The sequence below is a fragment of the Ornithorhynchus anatinus genome, chromosome 18, assembly GCF_004115215.2.
Source record: "Ornithorhynchus anatinus isolate Pmale09 chromosome 18, mOrnAna1.pri.v4, whole genome shotgun sequence".
Classification (NCBI taxonomy): Eukaryota; Metazoa; Chordata; class Mammalia; order Monotremata; family Ornithorhynchidae; genus Ornithorhynchus; species Ornithorhynchus anatinus.
The window spans coordinates 86,755-109,859 of NC_041745.1; the positions used below are offsets into that span (position 1 = coordinate 86,755).

Here is a 23,105-nt window from a genome sequence, read left to right on the forward strand (position 1 = left end):
CTGGCAGTGTCCTCTCCCTCTTTCCTCTCCTTGCTCGCCAGATCCCCTTTCCCTACCTCTGATCTAGAATGATTTGTCCTGGGGACCCAGAGTTGGAGAGGGAAACCAAAAGCCTGAGCCCCCAGCAGCAAAGAATTACTCAAGTTCCCAAATTCCTCCCTTCCTCCACACCGTTCACCTCGGAAACAGAAGTTGCAGAGAGGTGGGTTGGCGGGCCAGCTGTGTCCGGCCTAGACAGTGAGCCCGACTGACTAATGCCGGAACGTCGAAGGCTCCTAAATCAGTCCAGACCAGGTGATGGAGTGAGGAGGAGGAACCCGGGCGGCCAACGGAGAGGCTGCTTTCATTTTAGATCTGGTGGAAATGGAAGCTGAGGCCTGGCTCAGTAATGTGAAGGCGCATCGGGGTGGATCTGTGAAGAATAATTAAAGCAATATGGGTGGTCTAGAGATTGCTGTTCATCTCACCTCTCCAATCTCTCCCCTCACTCCTCAGGGGCACAATTCACAGAGTCTGTCTTCGGCCACACCCATCGTAGTCCGGACAGGGGCCTCCCTTTTTCCTCTCTGTCACTTTCCTCCTTCCCTGCCTGTTTCCTCTGCTCTGGGAGGCCTCCTTGGGTCGGCGACTGGGGCTTCTTCAACGTCACCATTTAAGCCCCCGGAGGAGGAGGAAGTCTCGGGTGCTGTGCAGGAGAAGCTTGCGTTTGCCCTAAGAGAAAGTAGCCTAGGATTCAGAGAGGGAAGAGTTTGCGTAGCCTGGTGTGAGGGTTTAGGGTGAGGTGGACCCGCACCCTCCTCAGGGGCGATAGGAGACATCAAGGTTTGGACAACAAAGCCAGCTCAAGCCCCAGCGGACCGACAGGTCGAGGGGGCACGACGTGCGAGGATTATTTTCCTCGTGGCCGTCTTTGTTTCAGATGGGGTGGAAAGGAGAGGTTTTTATTTGCTGTGTTACCTTCTCAGAATTCCAGCGATCAAATGACATCTTTCTTTTTCATTGGCAGTGGCTTAACATGCAAAGTAAGTGCAGGAAACGATGTGGCGTGCCTTACAGCTGATTTGCTGGCTGCTCTGGGAAAATTGGAGCCTGTACTTAGGCCCTTGGTCTTAGCTTTTCGCTACTGGGCAAGGGTAAGTGTAGCCTAAAAGAAAACACTTGACTTTCACAATTTATCAAAAGTATCCCGACACCTACGTAATTTAAGATAAGAGCCTTTGAGAAATATTAAGTGACTCTGTCCTGTGTATAGTCCATTTGATTTTAAAAATCTTCGCCCTATGCTCCCACTCCCAATTTTCCCTTAATGCCCCCCACTAGACGGCATTCCCCTATGCCTTTCATTAGAGATCGAGAGGATACTCTGCTGTCTAGGTCAATTAACGGTATTAACTGAGTGCCTTCTGTGTGCAGAGCACTGTCCTAAGCTCTTAGGAGAGTACAATAGAATTGGAGTTAGGTTAGATGTGATCCCCCCCCCCCAGTGGGACCCCCAAGGAAACTCTGGTTTATAGGACTCTAGTTTACAGCGCTTAATCGGTGAGATCCAAACAAGTTCCATTTTTGGGTTAAGAGCATGTCAGTCCCTCTACCTGGGTCTTAAATCAGTTCTCATGTCAGCATCTCATAGTTCCCATGACCAGATACCCTGAAAGGCAAAAGAAGGATCTATGAGACCTTTTAATATAGGCACCTTGCCAACCCTATAGGAATGCAGTCAGTCAGACCGAGGCCTGAACAAGGAATCCTATTCTCTCGATCCGTGATTTTAACATTGCCTCTGAAAAGGCTGTGGAAGATTAAAAGGTCTGGGGGCTTTGGGGCCTGTTAGAACCTTAGCGAATAAAGTTTTTCATTTTTCTAGATGTGCCATATCGACTGCCAAGCCGAAGGGGGCATTCCTTCATACTCTTTTGCTTTAATGGTGATATTTTTCCTTCAACAAAGAAAACCCCCTATTCTTCCTTCCTACCTGGGCACATGGGTAAGAGAGCGAGAGAGACACAATAAGATTGTGCGTTTGTGGTGGGCTGTGGATACGGGCACGCACCGGTATTTTCCAGGTGAAGTTTTGGTTTGTACATGGGGCCGTGGTGCTGTCTAATCTACCTTGATCAGCTCGGAATGCCTTTCCCACAGATTGAAGGCTTTGATTCAAAGAAAGTAGACGACCATCAGCTGAAAGGTATCGAAGAGGAAAAGTTCGTGAGGTGGGAATACAAACCATCAAATTGCACTCCTGGGAAAAACTCGAATGAGGCGGAAGACAGAGCAAAGGCAGAGCAGCCAAAGGAGGGCACCAAGAAGGCAACCGACTCAGAACCCGACAACCAAAGTAATGCCACGCAAGAGACACATGGCAGAGTGAGGCACTTTTCTCTCTCCCCCTGTAGAATGAATGCGAGGAGAGCGTCACGTTCCTTGGTGGGTTTGTTTTTGTTAGAATCTGTTCCCACCAAGCTGAACTGACAAGAATTTTATGTTTCCCCAGTCTCCCTTATCATTGGAAACACCACATCAGGTATCTTTGGGACAGCTGTGGTTGGACCTGTTGAAGTTTTATACCTTGGAATTCGCTCTGGAGGAATATGTCATCAGTGTGCGGGTTCAGGAACTCCTGACGAGAGAGAGCAAAAACTGGCCTAAAAGACGGATCGCCATTGAAGGTGGGAAATGGGGGCTCGGTGTCCGTGTCCACGTTCGCAGAAAGTGGGCAGGAGGTCTCTTGTTCATGTCTCCGTCCACTGAAAGGGGGGAAATGGGTCCGTGCCCAAGTCCGTGTCCTCCGAAAGGGGGAAACGGATCCGGGTCTGTGTCCACGAAAAGTGGCCGTTTCTTTTCCACGTTGCTGCTGTTTCTAGTTCAGCACCTGTTCAGAGTCGAGTCGCCCTTCCCTCGGGGCGTCAGGGATTCTGAAAGGATGAAGACCCGCTGTCATGCCTTTAGCCCCTGATCACTGGGTGATTATTTAATATTTTGCTAGGAAGTTGATATGTTGATCAAGCTTAATTGCTTCTTTCACAGCCTTTGGCTGAAACTACTGGATTTGCCCCAAATTATTGAGCAGCAAATGTGGTTTTTGAAAACAGTTCTGGCTCCAACTGAGCCGAAGCAAACCGGTAGTTGATGTTAACAAAACGGTTCCTTGCCAGGAACGTGACGATGCCTTTAGAAACGGGAGATTCATAAAACAGCTAAAAAAGGGAGTGAATTTTGAGGAAAGATTTTGAAAATATTTTCTAAATACAAATTATAGTTTTGACCGTGGTTTTATTCAGTACCGGGCTTAGGGATCGTTACGTTATAACCTCTTAATTATATCAGAAAGAGGTAATTTTCCAAGAGCGTGTATTTCTATCAGGCTTATAGGCCACAGATGCCTTTCGAGCCCGCAAAAATTTCACCAGGCTGCCCACGTTCAGCGGTGGCATCATCATCGCCTCCAGTATATACTGAGTGCTTGCTGTGTAAGAGGGCACTGTACCGAGTGCCTGCCCAGGGCACTCAACTGGGGCCTTCCTGTGTGCGGGACACAGGACCGACCCCTGCCTGGCGTGTGCAAGGCACTGTACTGGCTGCTTGGGGAGATACAGCCTTGTGAGATGTGATCCGTCTAGGGCCGAGGAACCCTGGCAGCCTGAGGAAATGCTTGGACGCTCACTGCAGGCCAAATTTACATTTTATTTTTTTTTAAGTTTTTGTTGAAATTACCGCTTGGCCCCTGCCTGATTTCTTTTTGTTTTTTAACCCTTAAAAATCTCTTCGGCCATGAGGCCTGTGGGTCTTTGAGTTTACACATTTGTTTAAATACCTGGTCTCCCTCCGCCTTTGACTGTGAACCTCATGTGGGACGGGCACCGATTACCTCGTATCTACCTCAGCACTTAGAACAGCGGTATGGCACATACTGAGTGCTTAACAAATTACCATTGTGACTGTCGTTATATGGCCAGCATACAGAAGCAGCGTGGCCCAGTGGAATTTCCTCATCTGTAGAAGGGGGATTCAATACCTGTTCTCCCTTATACTTAGATTGTGAGCCCCATGTGGGACAGAGACTGACCTTCTTATCCTGTATCTACCCCAGAGCTTTGTACGGAGCCTGGTGCCTACTTAGTAAGTGCTCAACAAGTGCTACTAGCGTCATCACGAGGAGTAGAGGTAATATTGTCATCGTCCAGTTAAGACCCAGTGTTCCAGGTTAATCGAAATGCAACGTGATAATTGAAACTCTTGTGTTGGCTTTTGCCTTTTTCTCTAGATCCTTTTGCACTAAAGAGGAATGTTGCACGCAGCTTAAATAGCCAGATGGTGTTTGAATACATCTTGGAAAGGTTCAGGACAGCCTACAGATATTTCGCTTGTCCTCAGAGTAAAGATGGGCGCAGATCTAAGACGGATACCAAGAAGAAAGAGAAGGGAAAAATAAGCAACAGAAAATCTGTCAAGCCCGGAGATGGGGTAGCCAATTGTTGCCTCCAACAAGGGGAAAACCTAGAGAAACCAAACGCAGAAAGCGGCTGCGGTGCACCGGCGGGCGAAGTCGAAGACCGCAGTGAAATGGAATCTGTATCCGGGAGGGGTCTCGCCGAGGACTCGGACAGCTCCCTGGCGACTACATCAAGGGCGGCGGACCCCAGTCACCACGACGACGGCGACGGGGGGAGGCAGGAGGCCGTGTCCCCTTGTACTACCGAAGGCTATGAATTAGAGCAGAGATCACTTGACGAGCCAGAGGCTGCCGAGTCTTCAGGAACTGGTTTAAAAGATGAACTACTCAGACTTCAGTGCACCTGCAGACCCAGCTCACTGGACTCAAATGCCACGAGCGGCCGGACGGGGACCGAACGCCCCCTGGATTCCGAACCAGAGTGTTCGCGGAAGCGTCGGGATGCCGACGCGTCAACTACCTCGCACAACTGCAAAGCAGCAGCAGGCGTCTGTGACCTTAAAGACGAAGGGACGCTCTCCCCTCAAGAAATGCATTACGTGTTTGATCAGTTTATTTTGACTTCCGGCAAGGTAGGCCATCGCGTAGCTTTATCTTCGTAGAAACAATGTTTGAATCGGTCAGTGGATGGTATCGCGTTGCCTATTTTGTTCAGAGCACTGTACTGAGCACTTGGGAAAGCACCAGATAATCAGTAGCCCCCCATCCCTGGCCTCAAGCAGCTTACCACCTAGCAGGAGAGACAGACCCTACCAAAAAGCAATTTCAGATGGGTGGGAGCAGTAAAGCAACATCCATAAATGCTTTGGGGGAGAAAAGGGGACGGGGAGAAAATGAGTGCCTTGAGGACCAAATCCCACCTTTGAGTTTTTGCCACTTTTGCTAGCAAATAGCCGCATTGGCTCCCTTGACCTTTTCCATAGTTAGGGCGATTGCGATCACAAACCTCCTCTGCCCCCTATCCCGTCGGATCTCACTGAAAATGGGTGGCCACTGAAATGCCACCTTCCCCTAACACACGGTTCTTCAGTAACCCAAGCCCGTCATCCCCGGAGAACTGGCTGTGGGCTACCTCCTCCGAGCTCTCCCTGCCTGCTCTGCCCCACCGCCAGAAGCTCCCAGTCCCAGGTTCTGGGAACAACGCTGACTCAGTGGGCCCGCTAGCCGGGAAAAGAGAACGGTGCCATCTCGATTGGCTGGGCGGCTCTCCAGGGCACTCAGAGCCCCAGACTCGAGCGGAGGATGGACAGGGAGGGAGGAGTGGCACCAGGGTGATGATTCAAACCAGGGGGGGTAAACAGTCCTGAAGGACCACAGCCGTCAAGTCAGGGCCCTCTTGGCTCGCTGGGGAAAGCCCCCTGCTGCCGGCGCCTCCCTTCTCTCCAACGACAGCCCGATAACCGCGTAATGTGGCCACGGAGGGGGTCCGGTGGTAAGGGAGAGAGACAGTCATGAAAAAGGAGCTGGTTGCTGCCTCTGTCTCTCCTACTTCTGGGCTATGGGGTTCAGAGATTTTGGACCTGGGGAAAAAAAACCCCTTGCCTGATTCTGAAGATGGGCACTCTCTCGACTAAAGCTGACGCTGGTCTCACCTCATTAATTACCAGTAAAAGGCCATCGACAACATCGGCCCCCTTACCTTTTACTCTGGACGGACGATCGCCTCTCGGTCCTTTAGGGGGTGATTAGACGCAACCGCTTTCATTCTCCTGCTTTCTTCGGCTGACCCTGTGGTGACAAGGGAGAGGAATGAAACTGAAATCAATCCATTTGATAATGACTTGACAGCCTCTCTGTCGATGTTCGAGGCGGGGGTGCGGACGGGAACAACTAGAATATCTCGGGGTAAAGGAGGGTCTTAGCTACCCAGAAGCAGGTATTTCAGGGACAGCGAGTGCTCTGAAAACCCAGGGTGCCGTCCCCGACGGGCCCAAGTTAAGGGAAACTCGTGCTTTAAGGTGCACGTCTTGAGCGATGCTACACGTGGGCTCCCAACTGTTTTTTCCCCACCTATCATCGCGCTGTACCCAGACAGATGCACCCTGTCGGAAGATCGTGCCCTGCCTCCCCACCAGCATCCCCCAAGGCGCCTAGCGAAGACCCATCCTCTGGGAGCACTGAGTTTACCCGTGTGTGCCCAAATCGGGATCGTGACGGGTCACTGGGAGGTAGCGGTTACCGTTCCTCAAAGACTCCCGTGACACTGAAGCCGCGAGAAGGTGTAGCTTTTCCTCCCTGAACAGACACCGTGTGTTTCCTTTCCAGCCTCCGACTATAGTATGCAGCATCTGCAAGCGGGACGGCCATTCCAAGAACGACTGCCCCGAGGATTTCAAGAAAATTGATCTTAAACCGCTGCCACCACTGACCAACCGATTTCGGGAAATACTTGATTTAGTGTGTAAAAAATGCTTTGGTGAGAACGTTGTTCCTTTAGCATCTTCCAAATCGCCTGTTGGCCTAGGAGAAATTTGAAGGAGGCTCAGCGTTCTTGATCATTGCGATTTCTGCCGCGTTCAGGAAAGCCACGTCGTTACTTGCTCGCTTTACCGATAAAAGTCATTTGGGCTTCATTCAGGACGATAGCGGCTATGGAACGAGCGGCAACTTTAAAGCCCTGAATGTTGGCAGAACGATGTACAAATCATTTATATTTTCCGGAAACTTAGCAAGCAATCATAATTATTCTACGTCTCATGAGTGCAAAGCACCGTACTGTCCGCTTGGAAGAATGCAACGGTAGCCCTGTCCTCGGGGGTTTACGGTCGACTTAGCGCCGATCACGTGAGCGTTCTGAACCTTTTAAGTTTCCACCCCCAAAACGCTACATTATAAAATCGAGAGCCTAGTGGGAAAGCTGTCAGAGAGGTTTTAAAATTTTAAAACCGTGAGCATACTGTTAGACGTGAACTGAGCATATTGTTAGACGTGAATTGTAACTTACCTTCTCTTTGTTTAGATGAGTTATCGCCTCCCTTGTCCGAGCATCAAAACAGGGAGCAGATTTTAGCCAGCCTGGAAAGATTCATTCGAAAAGAGTACAATGGTACGTGTTTGGATGCGTCACTTGGAAGGATTTCCGTAGTCGTGGTCTCCACGACTTGTTGTTTGGAGGAGCAGATCTGTCGTTTGTCTGGATTTGTGGTTGCGTCACACTGTGAGGCGCTTAGTGCTGGAACTCTGGTGGACCCTGTGGAGATATGGGGGGGCCCCTCCCTACTTCGCTCCCCCTCACCCCCCACACTCTGTTAGGCCACAGCAGAGGGGGTCCCCTCACACAGAGCGCTCGGGGGGAGAAGTCAGTACCGTGAAGAGAGAATAAAGGAGGGGGAGTGGACCAGGGAAGTAAGAAGGAAAGCATTCCTGTAGAGTGGATCTAAAGGGAGATGGGGGAAAGGGGCCTTTCACCTTGGTTCTTCCTGGAGACAGAGCAAGGGAGAGGGAAGAAGCCGTGGCCCCATTTTGAGGGTGGGAGGGAGTACTGGACCCAGCTCATTATCCCTTGGGTCCCTGGGACCGCAGACCCCAGTGGGAGTCACGAAAAGAGCCCGGGTCAGACCTCAACAGATACACCCGCCCTGTGCAGGCGACAGATGTGGTGAGCTTCGGGGAAGAGCGAGAGCTTCGGCCGCTCTGGCGCCCCGTCACCCCCTTCGCACCCGACCCTCCCTCCAGCCAGCCGCTCACTGTCGTCCTGAGTTTCTGTACCGCTGGGATCTTGCCCGCAAAGCAGAACTGGAGAGTTGATCCATATCCAGTTAATGTGATCGAAGCCAAAAGTCCCCTTTGGGACCTGAATCCTCCTTCTGGGCCGCCCACAGCCATCAGGTGATCGGGCAGATTGCGCCGGCTCCTCTTGGCGATCCCGAGCGTGCCCTCGGGCCCCTGGCCCAGGCCTGGCGCTCAACCTGTCCCAGCCCGCGCGGGAGGCTCCCCGAGCCCCTGCCAGCAGCCCAGCCTTGGCCGAGGAGGCGGGAGCCTGACGTGCTCCCAGGAGACTGACCCCACCCTGATTTTGTCTCTTCCCTTGTTTAGACAAGGCCAGACTGTGCCTCTTTGGCTCTTCCAAGAATGGATTTGGATTCCGGGACAGCGACCTGGATATCTGCATGACCTTGGAAGGCCACGAAAATGCGGAGGTGAGAGTTAGCCTTTTCCGAAGTGATGTCACCTGCCAACGAAGTGGTGAGCGGGGGTCAGAGCTGAAGCCGCCTCTTCCCTTGGGCCTCCAAGAACCATCCGTCCTCTTTGACATCTTTGGGAAGCGAAGACTCTCCCCTTTGCACTCCTAAGGGGATTAGAAGTGACAGTAGAGAGCGGAGAAAGGGCCACGCTCCCTAATGTAGTCAGAGCTTGGGGACGAACCCTTTCACGGCCTGCGAGTCAGAGGTCGTGGGTTCTAATCCAGGCTCTGCCACGTGCCTGCTGTGTGACCTTGGACAAGTCTCTGTGCCTCAGTTACCTCATCTGTAAAATGGGAACGGGGATTGTGTCCAATCCTATTTGCTTGTATCCACCCCAGTGCTTAGTACAGTTCCTGGCAGTGCTTAAGGAATATCATAATAGTAGTAGTAGTAGTAGTATTTCCCTGCCATCCAAGGAGACAGCCCGGTTTGGGGAGAGAGCAGGGGGCCGGGGCACTGGAGGCAAACAGAAAACAGGGTCCCTTAGCCCAACAGTCTCGCCACCACTACCATGTTGAAGGCAGGAGCCGGCTAGTTGCTGTAGGCCTGCGCTCTCGGGGCCCCAGAACCCCTGTGGGCCACTTCTGGATCTGTGGCACTATGGAAATTTGGGGGCCGGGAACCTGTGCCGCAGGACACACCGCCTTCATCCGGGCCGCTTCCCGGGGGGTGGGGGCCGGGCCCCAAAGCTCGATTTCCTGCTCCCTTGGATCTCTGCAGGGCGGCCCCCGGGTCCAGTCCCCGGAGCTCAGCCGTGCCCGGAGACCCCCCAGCCTGCGGTTGCTCGGTCCCATTCGAGCGTTGAAGTTGCGGTTTGTCTCCTGGACGACTATCCTCTCCCCTCCAGCAACTCCAAATGCCTGCCTCCGGTTGAGAGGAGGAGCTTCTGGCCCCTGCGAGGGCAAGGGAACCCACTGGGGAGAGAACGGAGGCCCAGATCCTGCCCTTCTGGTGGGTGGGGCCCCCGAGAAAAGCCGGCAGAACCTGTCAGACTCTGTAGCATTCCCCAGGGAGAGTAGAGGGGAGGACTCCTCCTTACCTGCGTGATGGATTGGCTCGGGGTCTAAGAGGAAAATTTCTTTACCCTTAGCGAGTGCCCACTGCAAACTCCAGGCGGCCGAGTAGAGCCTGCTGGTTCGTTGGTTCGTCGTTAATGCTTTCCTCGGGACTGAGTTCCCATCGTTTGTGGTGAGGTGCTTTAAAAAAAGCAAAGGAATAACATTATTCTGAGGGAGCAGGGAGGCGGGTTGAGATCTCTTTGCCAAAGACCATCAACTGCCTATCTTCATTAATGCAAGTTCACATTAAGATATTTTAATCACTGTGTAATCCATTTTAGGCCTTCTGCTGGCTGAACGGGATTTCAGGGAAAAACAAACAAAATATAGGTTACGTTCCCCAAGGCCTGCCATTGTGGCAGCAGGAAAACCAAGGATAAAACCCTGAGTTTCTGAATTTCAGAAATTTTTCTGTGACCTCCAGACCGTTATTACCTCTTTTGAATGATGATTGTACTTGGAAATAGAACGTGAGCCGTGCCCGGTACCCTGGGAAAATAAGGAGCTGCCCAAGCCAATATTTGATCTCTGAAGAGAAATGAGGACACCTGGAGAAACCCTCCAGAACAGCCACCCTCATGGGGAGCGATGGGCCAGCCATCTGGTGCCCCTGTCGGTCCCCTCTCCATCCCTGACCGTCCCCTCGGTGACCTAGCGTGGACCGCTCAGGGATCCTCTCTGCCGGGATTGAGAAACAGGATGGCCAAACAGAAAGGAGCCCGGGCCTGGGAGTCAGAAGAGCTGGGCTCTAAACCTGGCGCTCCCACTTGCTTGTTGTGGAACCATGGACGAGTCGCAACTTCTCTGGGCTTCAGCCCCCTCCGCTGTAAAATGGGGATTCAGTACCTGTTCTCCCTTAGACTGTGAGTCCCATGAGGGACAGGGATTGGGTCTGACCTGATGGCATTGTATCTGCCCCAGTGCTTAGCAAAGAATAAACACCTAAGATAGAGATGTGAAGTGGGGATTTTGAAGAATGGGGAGATAGCAGAGGGTCCCCACATCCGGCCCAGCCATTTTATTCACCTTCACTTTGCCCGTAGCTCTGAGCTCCGTGCCTAGGAATTAGGGGCTCTGGTTTTGTGAAGCTCTTCCGATTCAATAAAATCTGCTGCTAACTTGCATCTTTTTATTTATTTTTTTAGAAATTAAATTGCAAAGACATAATTGAAAGTTTGGCAAAAATCCTTAGGAAGCATCCCGGTGAGTATTTTTAATTACTCTTCATTATTTCACCCTTTACATTTTGAAAACTGTTTTCTCTAATGAAGTTTTGTTATCAGGTTTGAGAAACATCTTGCCTATAACAACTGCCAAAGTGCCTATAGTAAAATTTGAGCACAGACGTAGTGGATTGGAAGGAGATATCAGCTTGTACAATACTTTGGTAAGTTTGTCTTTCTGTGTCAGGGAACCCATAGTTACTTTTGGCAGCTGTTTGAAAAATTTGCTGATGAGCACTAGTTAATACTTCCGAGTCTCAAAATTGCAAATATTAGATCTAAGAAACTTAAAATTGTTTTGAAGCACTTGCAGCTATATAAAAATTCTCATTTCTACATAGCTGTTTTGGACTCTTTATCCCTGTGGGGTTTGAATGATGAACTGCCTCAAGTTTTGCAATCCTCAAATGTTTTTCAGGCTCAGCATAACACAAGAATGCTAGCCACGTATGCAGCCCTTGATCCGAGAGTGCAATACTTGGGATATACCATGAAAGTCTTTGCCAAGGTATTTCGAGGAAAGAGACAATGTACCTAATGCGTCAGGATGCTAAATCTCTAGGGTGTGGATTCTTCAGGAATTAAAAAAAAAAAAGCAACACAAAAAAAACCCACACAATTTGCTGGGGGGGGTGGAGGTACAAGATTTTTTGAAATTCAAGTAAGAATTGGGTGAAAATTTTCAATTGTGATGTATTTAAGCATCTGTTTTTATAACCTCTGCACAGCAAATATTTCTGGGGAAATTTTGCTCTTTTGGGGTATTTACAAATACGACAGACAGCACCCGACTAAGCTGCCGGTCAGCACCGAGAGCAGTGCCGGGCCCATAGGAAATGGAGGGTAGCCAACTCCAGCGCCAAGACGGAACTTGGTGGGACCCAAATCTTGGTTTGAAGGGGCAGGCTCTCCCCTAAGGGGAGAAGAGTGATCTCACTCACACCCCACCCACCAAAAATGGACCAAGGGAGCCAGGCTGTGCCCCTAGGAAACTCCAGACTCTCTTTCAGAGGCAGGGGCAGGGACGTTTCCCTTTACTTCCCCTCCCCAAAAATATTTTCATCAGCTTCCTCCGACCCCGTTCAAAGATTACAGGAAATATAGTGGACTTGTGTCTGCCCAGGAAATTGGAAATGAAGAGCTCTTGAACATGAATCACTTGTAATTTTGCCGCTACGGATGCGGAGCGCTGATTTATCTGTAAAGTAAAACTGGCTGTACCCCCAACTAAGTGAATGCATTTTGCTCGAACCTTGAATTGCTTTTGAGTTTTCGATTTGCTTTTTAGAAGAAATGCCTGCGTGATCATTTCTGAAGTAATTTGAGTAAGAAAATAATGAAATGTTTCCAGGAATCTTTTTTTCCACTTTAAGATTTTCGCCTACTTCCCCGAAGGCGTGATGATGGGGGCAGGGACGGTGGCCATGGGGAGGGGGTGAGGGGGTGATACGATGACGATGGAGTCTCCCCGTCAGAAATGAGGGGTGAGTCTCGCTGCCGAGACTCGAGGAAAGAGGCCCCTCCCAGAATGATAGATTGTAGCTCTGGTGGTTTGTATGGCGTCACTCACCCACCTTCGTCCCCGTCCACCCCGTGCCCGCCTGGGCCCAGGGTGCGGTGAGCGAGCAGATCGGTGGGCCGTCTTCTCCCGCATTCACCGGTGACAGGCAGAACTGGGACTAGAACCCGGGTCTCCCGGTTCCCGGAACGGCGCTCTCTCCACCGGATCACCGGCAGGGCTTGGGATTGTTTTATAAGAAGAAGACGGATGGTATCTTCCAAGTCTTCTCTTCTTGGAACGCCACCTTGCCAATTCAGAGATGGGTGTCGGGTGCCGGTCGTGTCGCCCTCCTGCCAAGCGGCCGCTCTCCAACCGTTTGCTGGCATTTGTGCTTTTCAGCGTTGTGACATCGGAGATGCTTCCAGGGGAAGCTTATCTTCATACGCCTACATCCTCATGGTGCTGTACTTCCTGCAGCAGAGGAACCCGCCTGTCATCCCGGTCCTTCAAGAAGTAGGTGCTCAGGAGAGAAATCAAGGCTCGATCAAGGTTTATCTCAGATGAGAGCTGGGGGTGGGGGCTACAGTGAGAGGGGGAACTGACTTGACTTAATTTTAGACTTTGGGGAATTGAACCTGAAAATACAGGGAAAGTCCGGTTTTCTTAGTCCACGAACCCAAAAATCCATCCCTATTTTTTGTATTTTGAGACTTTCAAGCTTTCCAAGGGTCACTCCATCTGGGAAAATATCCATCCCTGGAATGACATTTGACATTCTATATGCTTTGCCTAGGAACTCTTATCAATAGCCTTTTGCAATGACCCGCTGAGGTCAACAAGCAGCGTGGCTTAGCGGAAAGAGCTCGGGACTGGGCGGCAGAGGACTTGGACTCTCGTCCCGGCTTTGCCATTTGCCTGCTGAGTGACCTTGGGCAAGTCGCTTTACCTCTCTGGGGTCTCAGTTTCCTTATCTGTCAAATGGGGATTCAGTACCCATTCTCCATACCTTTTAGACCGTGAGTCCCACGTGGGATAGGGACCGTGATGTATCCGATTGTCACGCACCTTCCCCGACGCTCAATCCGGTGCTCTGCGCATAGTAAGCGCTTAATGAAAGCCACAGCTTGTCACTGATATTCTTCTCGTTATCTCGGACAGTTTTTCACAACTCCGTTCAGTAAGCTCAAAAGCTCGAGCTAGGCTGGGGCAGACAGATCAGGTCCCCACGATCCCCTTTTGAGAAGCAGCGTGGCTTAGGGGAAAGAGCACGGACTTGGGAGTCAGAGGACTTGGAGTCTAATCCCGGCTCTGCCACTTGTCTGCTCTGTGGCCTTGGACAAGCCACTTAACTTCTCTGTGCCTCAGTTACGTCATCTATAAAATGGAGATTAAAGCTGTGAGCCCCATGTGAGACAACCTCATTACCCTTCATCTACCCCAGCACCTAGAACGGTGCTTGGCACATAGTAGGCGCTTTACAGATACTGTAATTATTATTATTATTCTCTCCAAGTGCCCTACTGACCGCCGCAGCTGTAAGCTGCTCTTCGACCTGACCCCGCTGCCTTGCTCAAACCTCGAGGCAGCCCTGAGCACCCCTGGCCTTCCAGAGTGGGGTTGGGGGTCCGGACTGGGTACCAGGTCCAGTGGGTGTGCTGGCGGCAGCGGGGTCCTCCTGAGGGTCCTGCCTCAAGTGGAGCTCTCCACCACCACCAGTTGGGCCAAAAGAGGAGTTTTCTCCCAGAAAAGGGCTTCCCGTGGAGACCTGGCCTGCAAGAGTAGTCCCACTAAGCCGCTCCCGATAGTCCCGGTCCAGGCCGGTCCCGGCTTCCTCCCTCCTCTCCAGGAACCCCGGGAGGTCCACTCTGGGGCCAGCGGGCGGGGGCGCTCTCCAACCTGTCCACCTCTGCTTGGCAGCCGATGGAAGCCTGAACCGGGGGGACCGCTGTCCGAGGGGTCTGCGGCAGGTACTCGCCGGACCCCTGGAAGGGTTGGGGAGGGGCGGCGGACCCCCGCCACGCCCTGCTACCTCGCCCCTGCAGCGCTGGGGGTCCAGCCCGGGGAGCGGTCACCCGCAGGTCGACCAGGAACCCGAAGTGGCAACGAGCCAACGGACGGGTCTGTTTCTTGCAGATCTTCGATGGGAAACAGATTCCTCAGAGAATGGTCGACGGCTGGAACGCGTTCTTCTTCGACGACGCAGAGGAACTGGTACGTTCTTGCCGTCTTCCCGCCCACCCCGAACCGCCCGGCGGGGCCCCGGTCACCGCTCGCCGAGCGAGTTCTTCAGAGGTCCGCGGGCGGGTTTCCCACCCTCGGCCCGGGCAACTGTAGTCGAGCGGCTTTCCATCCCGCAGAAAAAGCGCTTGCCGGCCCTGGCGAAGAACACCGAGTCCCTGGGGGAGCTCTGGCTGGGGCTGCTGCGCTTCTACACGGAGGAGTTTGACTTTAAAGAGTACGTCATCAGCATCCGACAGAAGAAGCTGCTGACGACTTTTGAGAAACAGTGGACGTCCAAGTGCATAGCAATTGAAGGTATTTAGCAGCTGAATCTCCATCCCGGGTTTCTCGTCATATCTCCCGACCTGGGGTCGTCAGCCGCCTCGCCGGCTTTTTTCCCGGGTTAGGTGGCTCAGGCTCTTCAAACCCGTCGGATCCCCATCCGCCGAACGCCCCCGTATGACCTGTAGGGCCTTGACCATCTTCTCCCAACTGGCTTTTTAGCTCCTTCTTAAAAAGAGACACCCCAATCAGAGGTATTGATTGAGCACTTTTCATGTGCCGGGCACTGTACTAAGTGCTCGGGAGAGTACCACGCAATGGAATCGGTAGATACGATCCTGCAGCGGTAGACACAGTAGCATTAACTGAGCACCCAGTTGGTGCAGCCAACCGAATTAAGCAAACAGGAAGTACAGAACCTTGAAATGCCACGTCCCCGGCCCACAAGGAGCTTCCCCTCCAGCAGGAGAGGGGGACCTATTATGGGAACAGATAGGTCCTCCCGAGGCGGATCGTGTGGAAATAAAAACTCTGTCCCAGCTGAACAAACCCAACCGCCAGAGCGAGTAAACTTACCAGGACAAGCAGGAGTTGGTGACCCACTCAGGATTGGCGCTTCCCCCCCTCTGGTCGGTCAGTCTGACGGACGGACAGACAGTTTGTCTCCGTCCCTGGTGGGACCTTGAGGCTCTTTTCTTCTTCCTGTAACAGAGAAGGGGAAGCAGTTGAGGTTTTGTTTTCTTTCCTTTGATGGTATCTGCGAAGCGCTTATTAAGTGCCAGGCACTGTTCTAAGCGTCCCTGTCTCACACGAGGCAGAGTCTTCATCCCCATTTTACAGATGGGGGTATCTGAGACACAGAGGAAGTGAAGTGACTTGCCCAAGGTCACACAGCAGACAAGTGGCGGAGCCAGAATTAGAACCCAGGTCCCTCCGACTCCCAGGCCCGTGCTCTTTCCCTTAGGCCATGCTGCTTCCCTGAAGCGGGAGTCCAGGGAAGCAGGTGTGCGGCCGAGGAAATGGTTGGTGTTTAACTCATATCCAACTTTAACCGTGTCGTTTTTCCCCCCGCCCAGATCCTTTTGACTTGAATCACAATCTCGGTGCTGGAGTCTCTAGAAAAAGTAAGTTTTTTACATTTTAAAACTCCTCAGATTTCACCGATGATTAGATGCGATGACTACTCTGGCCTGACCTGTGTCCTTTTTCCCCAACAGTGACCAATTTCATCATGAAGGCATTTATCAACGGGAGGAAACTCTTCGGCACACCTTTCTATCCCCATATCGGAAGGGAAGCTGTAAGTTCTCAGAATGAGGGGCTTCGGTCCGTACCTTCTCGGGTCTAAAACAGCATCCTTCTCGTTGCTCAGGGTTCCACTCTGGAAGAGGACAGAATTTGCACCTTAAATCTAGAAATTTGCTATCGGGAAGAGAATTAACAGATGAGCCCATTAACCTCCCCGAAGGTCTAGCATCGTTCCCAAGAATACCGTCTCTAGTATTTTGCCCCCTCCGGTTCTCAGGGTCCCCAGGGGTGGGGTCCGACATCACTGCCTCGGTTAGACGCCTCCGTAAAATGAGTTCCTAACTGCCCTCCAGAAAGTTTCCTTTAGTTCTTCAAATCTACATCTGTCCATCTCCTCCATCCCAGCTAGGGTCCTTTTTTCCTCAGCCAGCTAAGGGGTTCCCTTCCTTCGGTATCTAAACCGGTCCCTGCCGTGCCCATCGGGCGGCTTGGCTCGGATCCCGGGAGGACAGAGTCGGGTCGGGGCACACCGCCCACGCTCGGGCCACCTGCTGGGGGAACGGGCCACCGAACACGCCCTGGAGTTTCGGCGCCTCTGAGCCACGAAGCGCTGAAACGGGCCATGCCTTCCCCTTCACGAGCTGAGGGCAGAGGTCGGGCGGGACCTCGGCCGTGCTAGCATCCCACCGGAGAGGAGGGCGACGCTCCGTCCCCGCCCTCCCCGCCGGCGGGACCCTTTCCGCTCCATCTCCGAGAGCTCTTCTCCGATCTGACGGAAATGAATCTTTCAGGCATCGTGTCAGGGCTACTTTTCCCTCCGGGGGCAGCGGGCCAGACCACATTTTCTAGGCCCCTCGGAAGTGAGCGGACTATGGAGCCGTCATGCCGTCAGACCACAGGTGCCCACCCCCTGGGGGCGGTGGGGGAGACGGCCCCCGGCCCTGTCAGAGCCGGACTCTGACGTGACCCAAGAGTCACCGGGCAGGCCTGAAAAGACCCGAACGGTGGCCTTCTGGCCTGGGAGCTCTCCGAAGCCTATCCCCTCCCAGACCTCAGTACCCAAAAGCCCCGGCCCCCTTCCGGCCCCACGCTCACGGTGACAAGTCGGCCCCTCTGCTCCAGACCCAGCCGTTGGCGTTGCTTGCTGAAACGCGAGCAGAAAGGGACCTGAGGAGGCGGGGGAGGGCATCTGGGGAAAGCCTGCCTTTTCCCCTCTCCTTGGTCCCCGGCCCAGTCGGACTCCTCCTCCCCCAAACCTCCCCTGGGCTGCAGCGGATCTGCGAGACCTTTTCAAGTAAGGTGGTGTGCGTTTGTCCCTAGGAATACTTCTTTGACTCCAAGGTGCTAACGGACGGGGAGCTGGCCCCCAACGACCGGTGCTGCCGGGTGTGTGGCAAAATCGGGCACTACATGAAAGATTGCCCCAAGCGGAGAAGGTGGGTGGGCGCCCCGCCGGGGGATGGGGGCCGGGCACGGCCCAGAGGAGAACGGACCCCCTCCCTTCGCGTCAGAATCGGGGAGTGGATTTTAGCGACTGAGGGTGGGGAAACCCTACGCGGTGGAGGAGCCCGGGACCGCGGAGCCCTCGTTCTCGCCGGCCGGGGGCGGAGGCAACATCAGACGGGGGTGAGGGGAACCCGGGGAGGGAGGGAAAAGGCGGGGTCGGCGTCTCCGAAAGGGCCCCCCCCAGCCCCGATCCCGGGGACGGCATCATTGCCGCGCCATTCCCTTTAGGGTGAAGAAGAAGGAGAGTGAGAAAGATGACGAGAAGGAAGCCAAGGAGGAGGAGCGAGAGCCCCGAGAGAAGAGGTGCTTTATCTGCGGAGATGTGGGCCACGTGCGAAGGGATTGCCCTGAATTCAAGCAGACTCGCCAGAGGAACAGCAGCGTGGCAGGTAGGGAAGTGGTGCGGCGGGGCCGGGTTGGGGGGGAGGGCAGTGGGCCCAAACCACCGTTCTCCTGGCTTACCTGGCCTGGGGGCCACATCACGCAGCGACCACATCGCTCTCTGCACCGTCCCGAAATGCTCCTTGGCTCAGCCGCGTGAGTGAACTCTGTCCCCCAGAAGGGGCGAGGCGCATTCGGAGGAAGCGAGGAGGGCTTGCACGGAGCCGGGATCCTCGCCCCGGAAGGACCGAGGACCCGGGGCCCTCTCCTTTCTCCTATCCGGGCCAGCCTCACGGGTGCCCGAGGGCAAACGGGGGGCCCCCCCGCCCCGACCGCCCTCCAGCAGGGAACGACGCCTTTCTGGCATCCTCGGCGTCCTCGACGCTGGGAACCGGAGGGCCAGGGCTGGACGCCACCCTGGGCCCCGCCCGGGCCCGACCGCGGCCGGCGGAACCCACCGATGGTCTCACGCGTCCCGGTCCCGGTGTTTGAACGAACCCCTCCGTGTCCGATATTTTCTCTGCAGCCGCCCAGCTGGTCCGAAGCCTAGTGAGCGTCCAGCCAGCCGCTGGCCAGGCCCAGCCCCCGGGGGACAGACCCCTCCGCACCAGGCAGACCTCAGAATGCGTAAGTCTCCGCCGCTGTGGGTTTGGGAAGACGGTTCGTGTGAGCGGGTGTCCCCGTTGGGCCAGGGAATGGGTACCGGTCTCGGGGGCTGGCTCTTGGCAAGGCCCCGGGCCAATCATCCATCGTTGGGATCTGCCGAGCACCTCCCGGGTGCCGAGCCCCCCCGGCCTCGGGGCTTGGGGGAGCTCGGCCAAAGAGAGGCGCGGAGCCCGCCAGGCGCCATTTGCTGGCCGGAAACGAGTCGGTCGCCGAGGTTCCCCCTGCCTGCCCTGTGCCCGACGTTCCTCAGGCCCGGCATAATTACAGCACCGGGCAGCCGTCTGCACCCTCCCCACAGAGAGGAAGGGAAGCGTGGGGGAGAAAGGGGATGGGTAGTGACAGGTGTCAGCGCAGAGCCAGAGGGAGCAGGGAGCGGGACCCCGTGCTAGGCGACGGGAAGCAGAACCCCCATCCCCAAGGCAGAAACAGCCCCCAGACCCAGGGTTTCTGCACACACGGCGCCACGCACCCTCCGCCCATCCTCCAGGAAATCGCTCGGCTCTGTTCCCGGCCCCCAGGAAGTAGGAGGCGGCCATGGGGTCGATCTCTCTGAAAGGTCACTGTGGTGATGACTCTCCCCCAACCGGCAGACCCCCTCCCAGGCAACCTGAATCCCGTGGCCGGAGGCTGCCGGGCCACAGATAAAGTGTGGCCAAGGAGCTCGGCCCCGGAGCCCCAGCCGGTCCGTGGCCCGCTAGCCCGGGGGCAGGTCAGAGTTGGGGTGGGCTCGGGTTGAGTCGGCCCACGTGAAATGAAGCTCCCGACCTTGGGGCTGTGCAAATAACAGATACCGTCGTCATTATTCTGGGGCTGAGCCGGTTCCGGACCCCAGGCCCAAACCCTCTCCCGTGGGACAGAGTCGGGCACCTGGTGAGCGTTTACGCGCCCAGCCCCCGGCCTGCTTGGAGCCCAGCAGCCCGGCCCAGCAGAGCCGTGCCCCGCCGTGCCCCGCTCTGCCCGGGGAGAGCTCAAGATGGAGTGGTGCCAAAGGACAGTCTGGCAGCCCCACCCCAGCTCACTGGCCCGGGCAGTCACCTGGCTCCGCTGGCCCCTGGGCCCCAGAGGGGAGGGAAGCGGGGCCGGGGGGAACCTCTCCACCCCCGGGGCCTCGGAGCGGGAGCACCCGCGGGCCAACCCTCCGCCGGTGTCAGCCGAACCTGCCGGCCGGGCGGACCCTCCCTCTTTAAGCCAAGCACGCGGAGGCACGCCCCACCGCCGGTCCGGGCGGGTCCGGTCGTTAACGGGGAACGTTTTTCCTCCCACAGTCGGATTCGCATCAGTCGTCTTACTCTCCGCAGCCTCAGCCGTTCTCCCAGACCGGCGCCCAGCCAGGCGCCGGGCCCCAGTCTGCAGCCCCGGCCGGGCCCCCGCCCAAGCACGTGCCCCCGCCGCCAGGGGCCCAGCCCCCTCAGGTCCAACTGCCTTTGTTTAACTTTCCCCAGTCCCCCCCCGCCCGGTACTCGGCCCTGCCTAACCTGGGGCTGCTGTCGCTGCACCACCACCAGCTCCAGCTCCGAGGCCCCTCGTGGCCCATCCACGGCCCAGTGCTGCATTCGGCCCCCAACAACCCTCCCCCGCCTCCTGCCAGCGTGCCGTTCTCCGTGCAGACGGGGGGCGCCGCCGCCGCCGGGAGCCAGACCAGCGTCGGCCTGAACGACCCTAGCATCATCTTCGCCCAGCCGGCTGCCAGGCCTCTAGCGGGGGTCCCCAGCTCTTCCCACGAAGGGCACTGGCGTGGCCCCGGGGCTCCGAGCGTGCTGGGGACCAACGGGCCCGCGGCTACCAACTCAGGTAACCCGCCGTCCCGTCTGCCCCGCCCCGTCCCACCCCACCGCTGGCGCGCTTGTCCTCCGGGCCCGAGAAGCCCGAGGCCTCCCCGTTGTTAGACCCGGGACGCCAGGTCAGGCCAGGGCGGCGGGGGGCGGGGGTGCCCCGGCCAGGGAGGGTCCTGCCCCGACAGCCCCAGTCGCCCCCGTGGCCCCAGGCCGCTTCCAAACAGCGCTGGAGTACGGTTCCTGGGGACTTTCCGTCCTCCGGCCCGAGGGGCCTATCAGACCACCGGCGGGACAGGGTGAGCGCCGAACGAGGGAGTGGTGGGTTGGAGGGTGAGGGAGGATGGAGAGAGCAGGGCCGGGGGGGCAGGGCGGCAGAGCGAGGTGCGGACCAGAGGTTGGGAGACCCGTGAGGAAGGAGGCCGATGCTGTAGTCGAGCCAGGATACCACGGGACCCTGGACCGGCCGGGTGGTTGTCTGTAGGGAAGGGGAAGAGGCAGATCCTGGAAATATTGGGGAAGGATCGGGTGGGAGACGGAATACGGGTGAGGCGGGGGCGGGGGGGAAGATAGGGGAGAGAGAAAGCGAAAGAAGGGTAGGTCACGACCAGCGCCCAGTTGCCAGCTTGAGAGAACAGCGGTGGGGGTCGGCTGGGCCGGGGCAGTTTGGTGGGGGCGAGGCTAAGGGAGGACGGCCGAGGAACTGGGTTGAGGACATCGAGCTCCCGGTACCGGGGTGGGGGGACGACAACCGTGTGGAGATGCCCTGGAGGGAGGAAGAGATGCAAGTTGGCAGAGGCGGGGAGACGGGTCCCCACTAGCGAGGTCGATTCAGGGGTCGGCCGCCGCGTAGAGGGGCGGGAGAAGAGAAGGGGACCCAGAACAGAGCCTCGACGGGACCCCCACGGCGGGGGGAAGCAGCCCGGCCGCTCAGACCCACGACGGCCACGCTCACCCGCGGCGAGGTGATTGATCCGCCTCTCCGCCCCGACCCGTGGGGGCGGGGAGGACCGACCCCTTCCCCGCCGGCGGGCCGCCTCCCCGTCCCTGACCGCCCGCCGTCCTTCTCCCTTTCCCGCCGGAACAGACCAGGGCTTCGCCGGGCAGTTTGGGAAACTGAACGCTGCCGTCCCCTGGGAATCCGGGACGTCGGCCCACTTCCCGCTCCTCCAAGCGTCGTGGCCTTTCGGACTACCTCCGAGCTTCATCCAGCAGGGCGGCGCCGGCTTCCAGCCCAACAAGCCTTTCTACCCTCAAGGTACCGTCGGGGAATCTGCAGGCTGCGGTGGGCGGCGGGGGCGGTGGCTCCGGTTGGAGGCTCCGCCTCCCTCCCGGGGCACGCCCGGCAGCGGGAGCGGGCTCCGGCTCGGGCGGCAGGTGGGTGCCGTGGCCGCGCCCGCCCCGGAGGTAGGGGACGGGAGTCCCGCGAGGTGAGTCGGCCGTGCCGGGGCCCCGGGGCTGGCACGCCGGCCCCCGCTCTCCGGCCCGCCTCCGGGGAGGGGTAGGCAGTGCCCCCCACGCCCCGAGACCGGCCGAGCCGGGTGGGAGAGGGCGCCGGGCCCGGCCCCCGGGGGGCCCTCGGCGAGCGGAGCCCACGGGCTACCCCTGCCCTCCCCGACCCCTGCCGGAAGCGCGGCGGGGAGGATCCCGCCGGGGACGGTGGGAAGCGCTGACGGAGCGAGCCAGAGCCGGTCACCCACCCCGAGTCCGCGCCCCCCGCCACGAGGGCGGTGCTGACGCGCACCCGTTTCCTTGCAGCCGGTCCGCTGGTGCAAGGCGGCCAGCGCTTCCCTCTGCTGTCTCCGGGGCCCCCGCACCCTGCTCCGCCCGCCGCGCCCCCTCCTCACCTCAACGTCGGTTTCCTGCAGCAGAAAAAGTGACCCCGACCCAAGCCGGGCGAACGGCGGCCCGCCCGGCCGCTTTTCTCGCAGATTATTTAAATGTCCGACTGTTTTTAAACTGTATCATTTGTACATAGATACGAGCTATAGTTTTTACCGGTATCACGGAGAGGAGTGATACAGATTTCATCTATTTTATTACCCTATTTTTAAGGGACTTGTGTTTTGTTTTACCTTGTTAAACTGTAAAGAGAGAATTTTAAAAAAAAGATTAAGTTCTTTATTTTCTATTAGCTGTATTCATACTTCGGTTGCTTCAGACTTTATATATTGTTCTAAAAAAACGATTAGGAAAGGGTTTCACGTGTTATAAAAAATTTTGTCACTTCAATTCTTTACGGAACTACGTAGTGCCAAAAACCTTTTAGGAGGGAGAGAAGAACAAAAAAGCAAAACCGCAACGTCGGGATTCGAGATTTTTCCTTTCCGTAGTTGTGTACTGGGAGTACTGGAGCTCAAATGCCAAGTGGCTTTGTCTGTATTTGGAGTAATTCTATTTTAAGTTAATAAATCTTTTTAACAAAAGTCACCCCCGGCTCGCTCACCTGGGTGCAGGAGGATAGAAATGAAGTCTTCCTGCCCGTGGAACCGAGACTCCGGGGTGAGGGCCGGTTGGCCGCAAGGCTGGAGGGCCGCCCCGGAGGCAGGCGACCACCCCCGGGGGCGAGCATCGCCCCTGTGGATCCTTGGGATTCAGTTCTAAGACCACCACC

General features: G+C 56.1%; 1 protein-coding gene across 4 annotated transcripts in view; it reads left to right on the plus strand.

Annotated features, from left to right (window-relative positions):
* TUT4 (terminal uridylyl transferase 4) overlaps positions 1-22,921 on the plus strand; it is a 45,086-nt gene extending 22,165 nt beyond the window's left edge. For 2 of the 4 annotated variants that reach the window (XM_029083386.2, XM_029083389.2), the window contains 23 exons: positions 1,007-1,133; positions 1,865-1,984; positions 2,140-2,364; positions 2,492-2,666; positions 4,262-5,022; positions 6,716-6,866; positions 7,410-7,496; positions 8,486-8,589; positions 10,838-10,895; positions 10,976-11,079; positions 11,334-11,423; positions 12,816-12,929; positions 14,550-14,627; positions 14,774-14,951; positions 15,995-16,042; positions 16,136-16,218; positions 16,958-17,065; positions 17,487-17,602; positions 17,901-18,061; positions 18,580-18,680; positions 19,985-20,510; positions 21,579-21,749; positions 22,250-22,921. In XM_029083386.2, coding sequence (XP_028939219.1) covers positions 1,007-1,133; positions 1,865-1,984; positions 2,140-2,364; positions 2,492-2,666; positions 4,262-5,022; positions 6,716-6,866; positions 7,410-7,496; positions 8,486-8,589; positions 10,838-10,895; positions 10,976-11,079; positions 11,334-11,423; positions 12,816-12,929; positions 14,550-14,627; positions 14,774-14,951; positions 15,995-16,042; positions 16,136-16,218; positions 16,958-17,065; positions 17,487-17,602; positions 17,901-18,061; positions 18,580-18,680; positions 19,985-20,510; positions 21,579-21,749; positions 22,250-22,371 — 3,808 coding nt within the window. In that variant the 3' untranslated portion in view covers positions 22,372-22,921. The remainder of the gene's footprint in view (positions 1-1,006; positions 1,134-1,864; positions 1,985-2,139; positions 2,365-2,491; positions 2,667-4,261; positions 5,023-6,715; positions 6,867-7,409; positions 7,497-8,485; positions 8,590-10,837; positions 10,896-10,975; positions 11,080-11,333; positions 11,424-12,815; positions 12,930-14,549; positions 14,628-14,773; positions 14,952-15,994; positions 16,043-16,135; positions 16,219-16,957; positions 17,066-17,486; positions 17,603-17,900; positions 18,062-18,579; positions 18,681-19,984; positions 20,511-21,578; positions 21,750-22,249) is intronic. The other 2 variants (XM_029083387.2, XM_029083388.2) reach the window with 2 other exon arrangements.
* Positions 22,922-23,105: the final 184 nt, after the last annotated feature.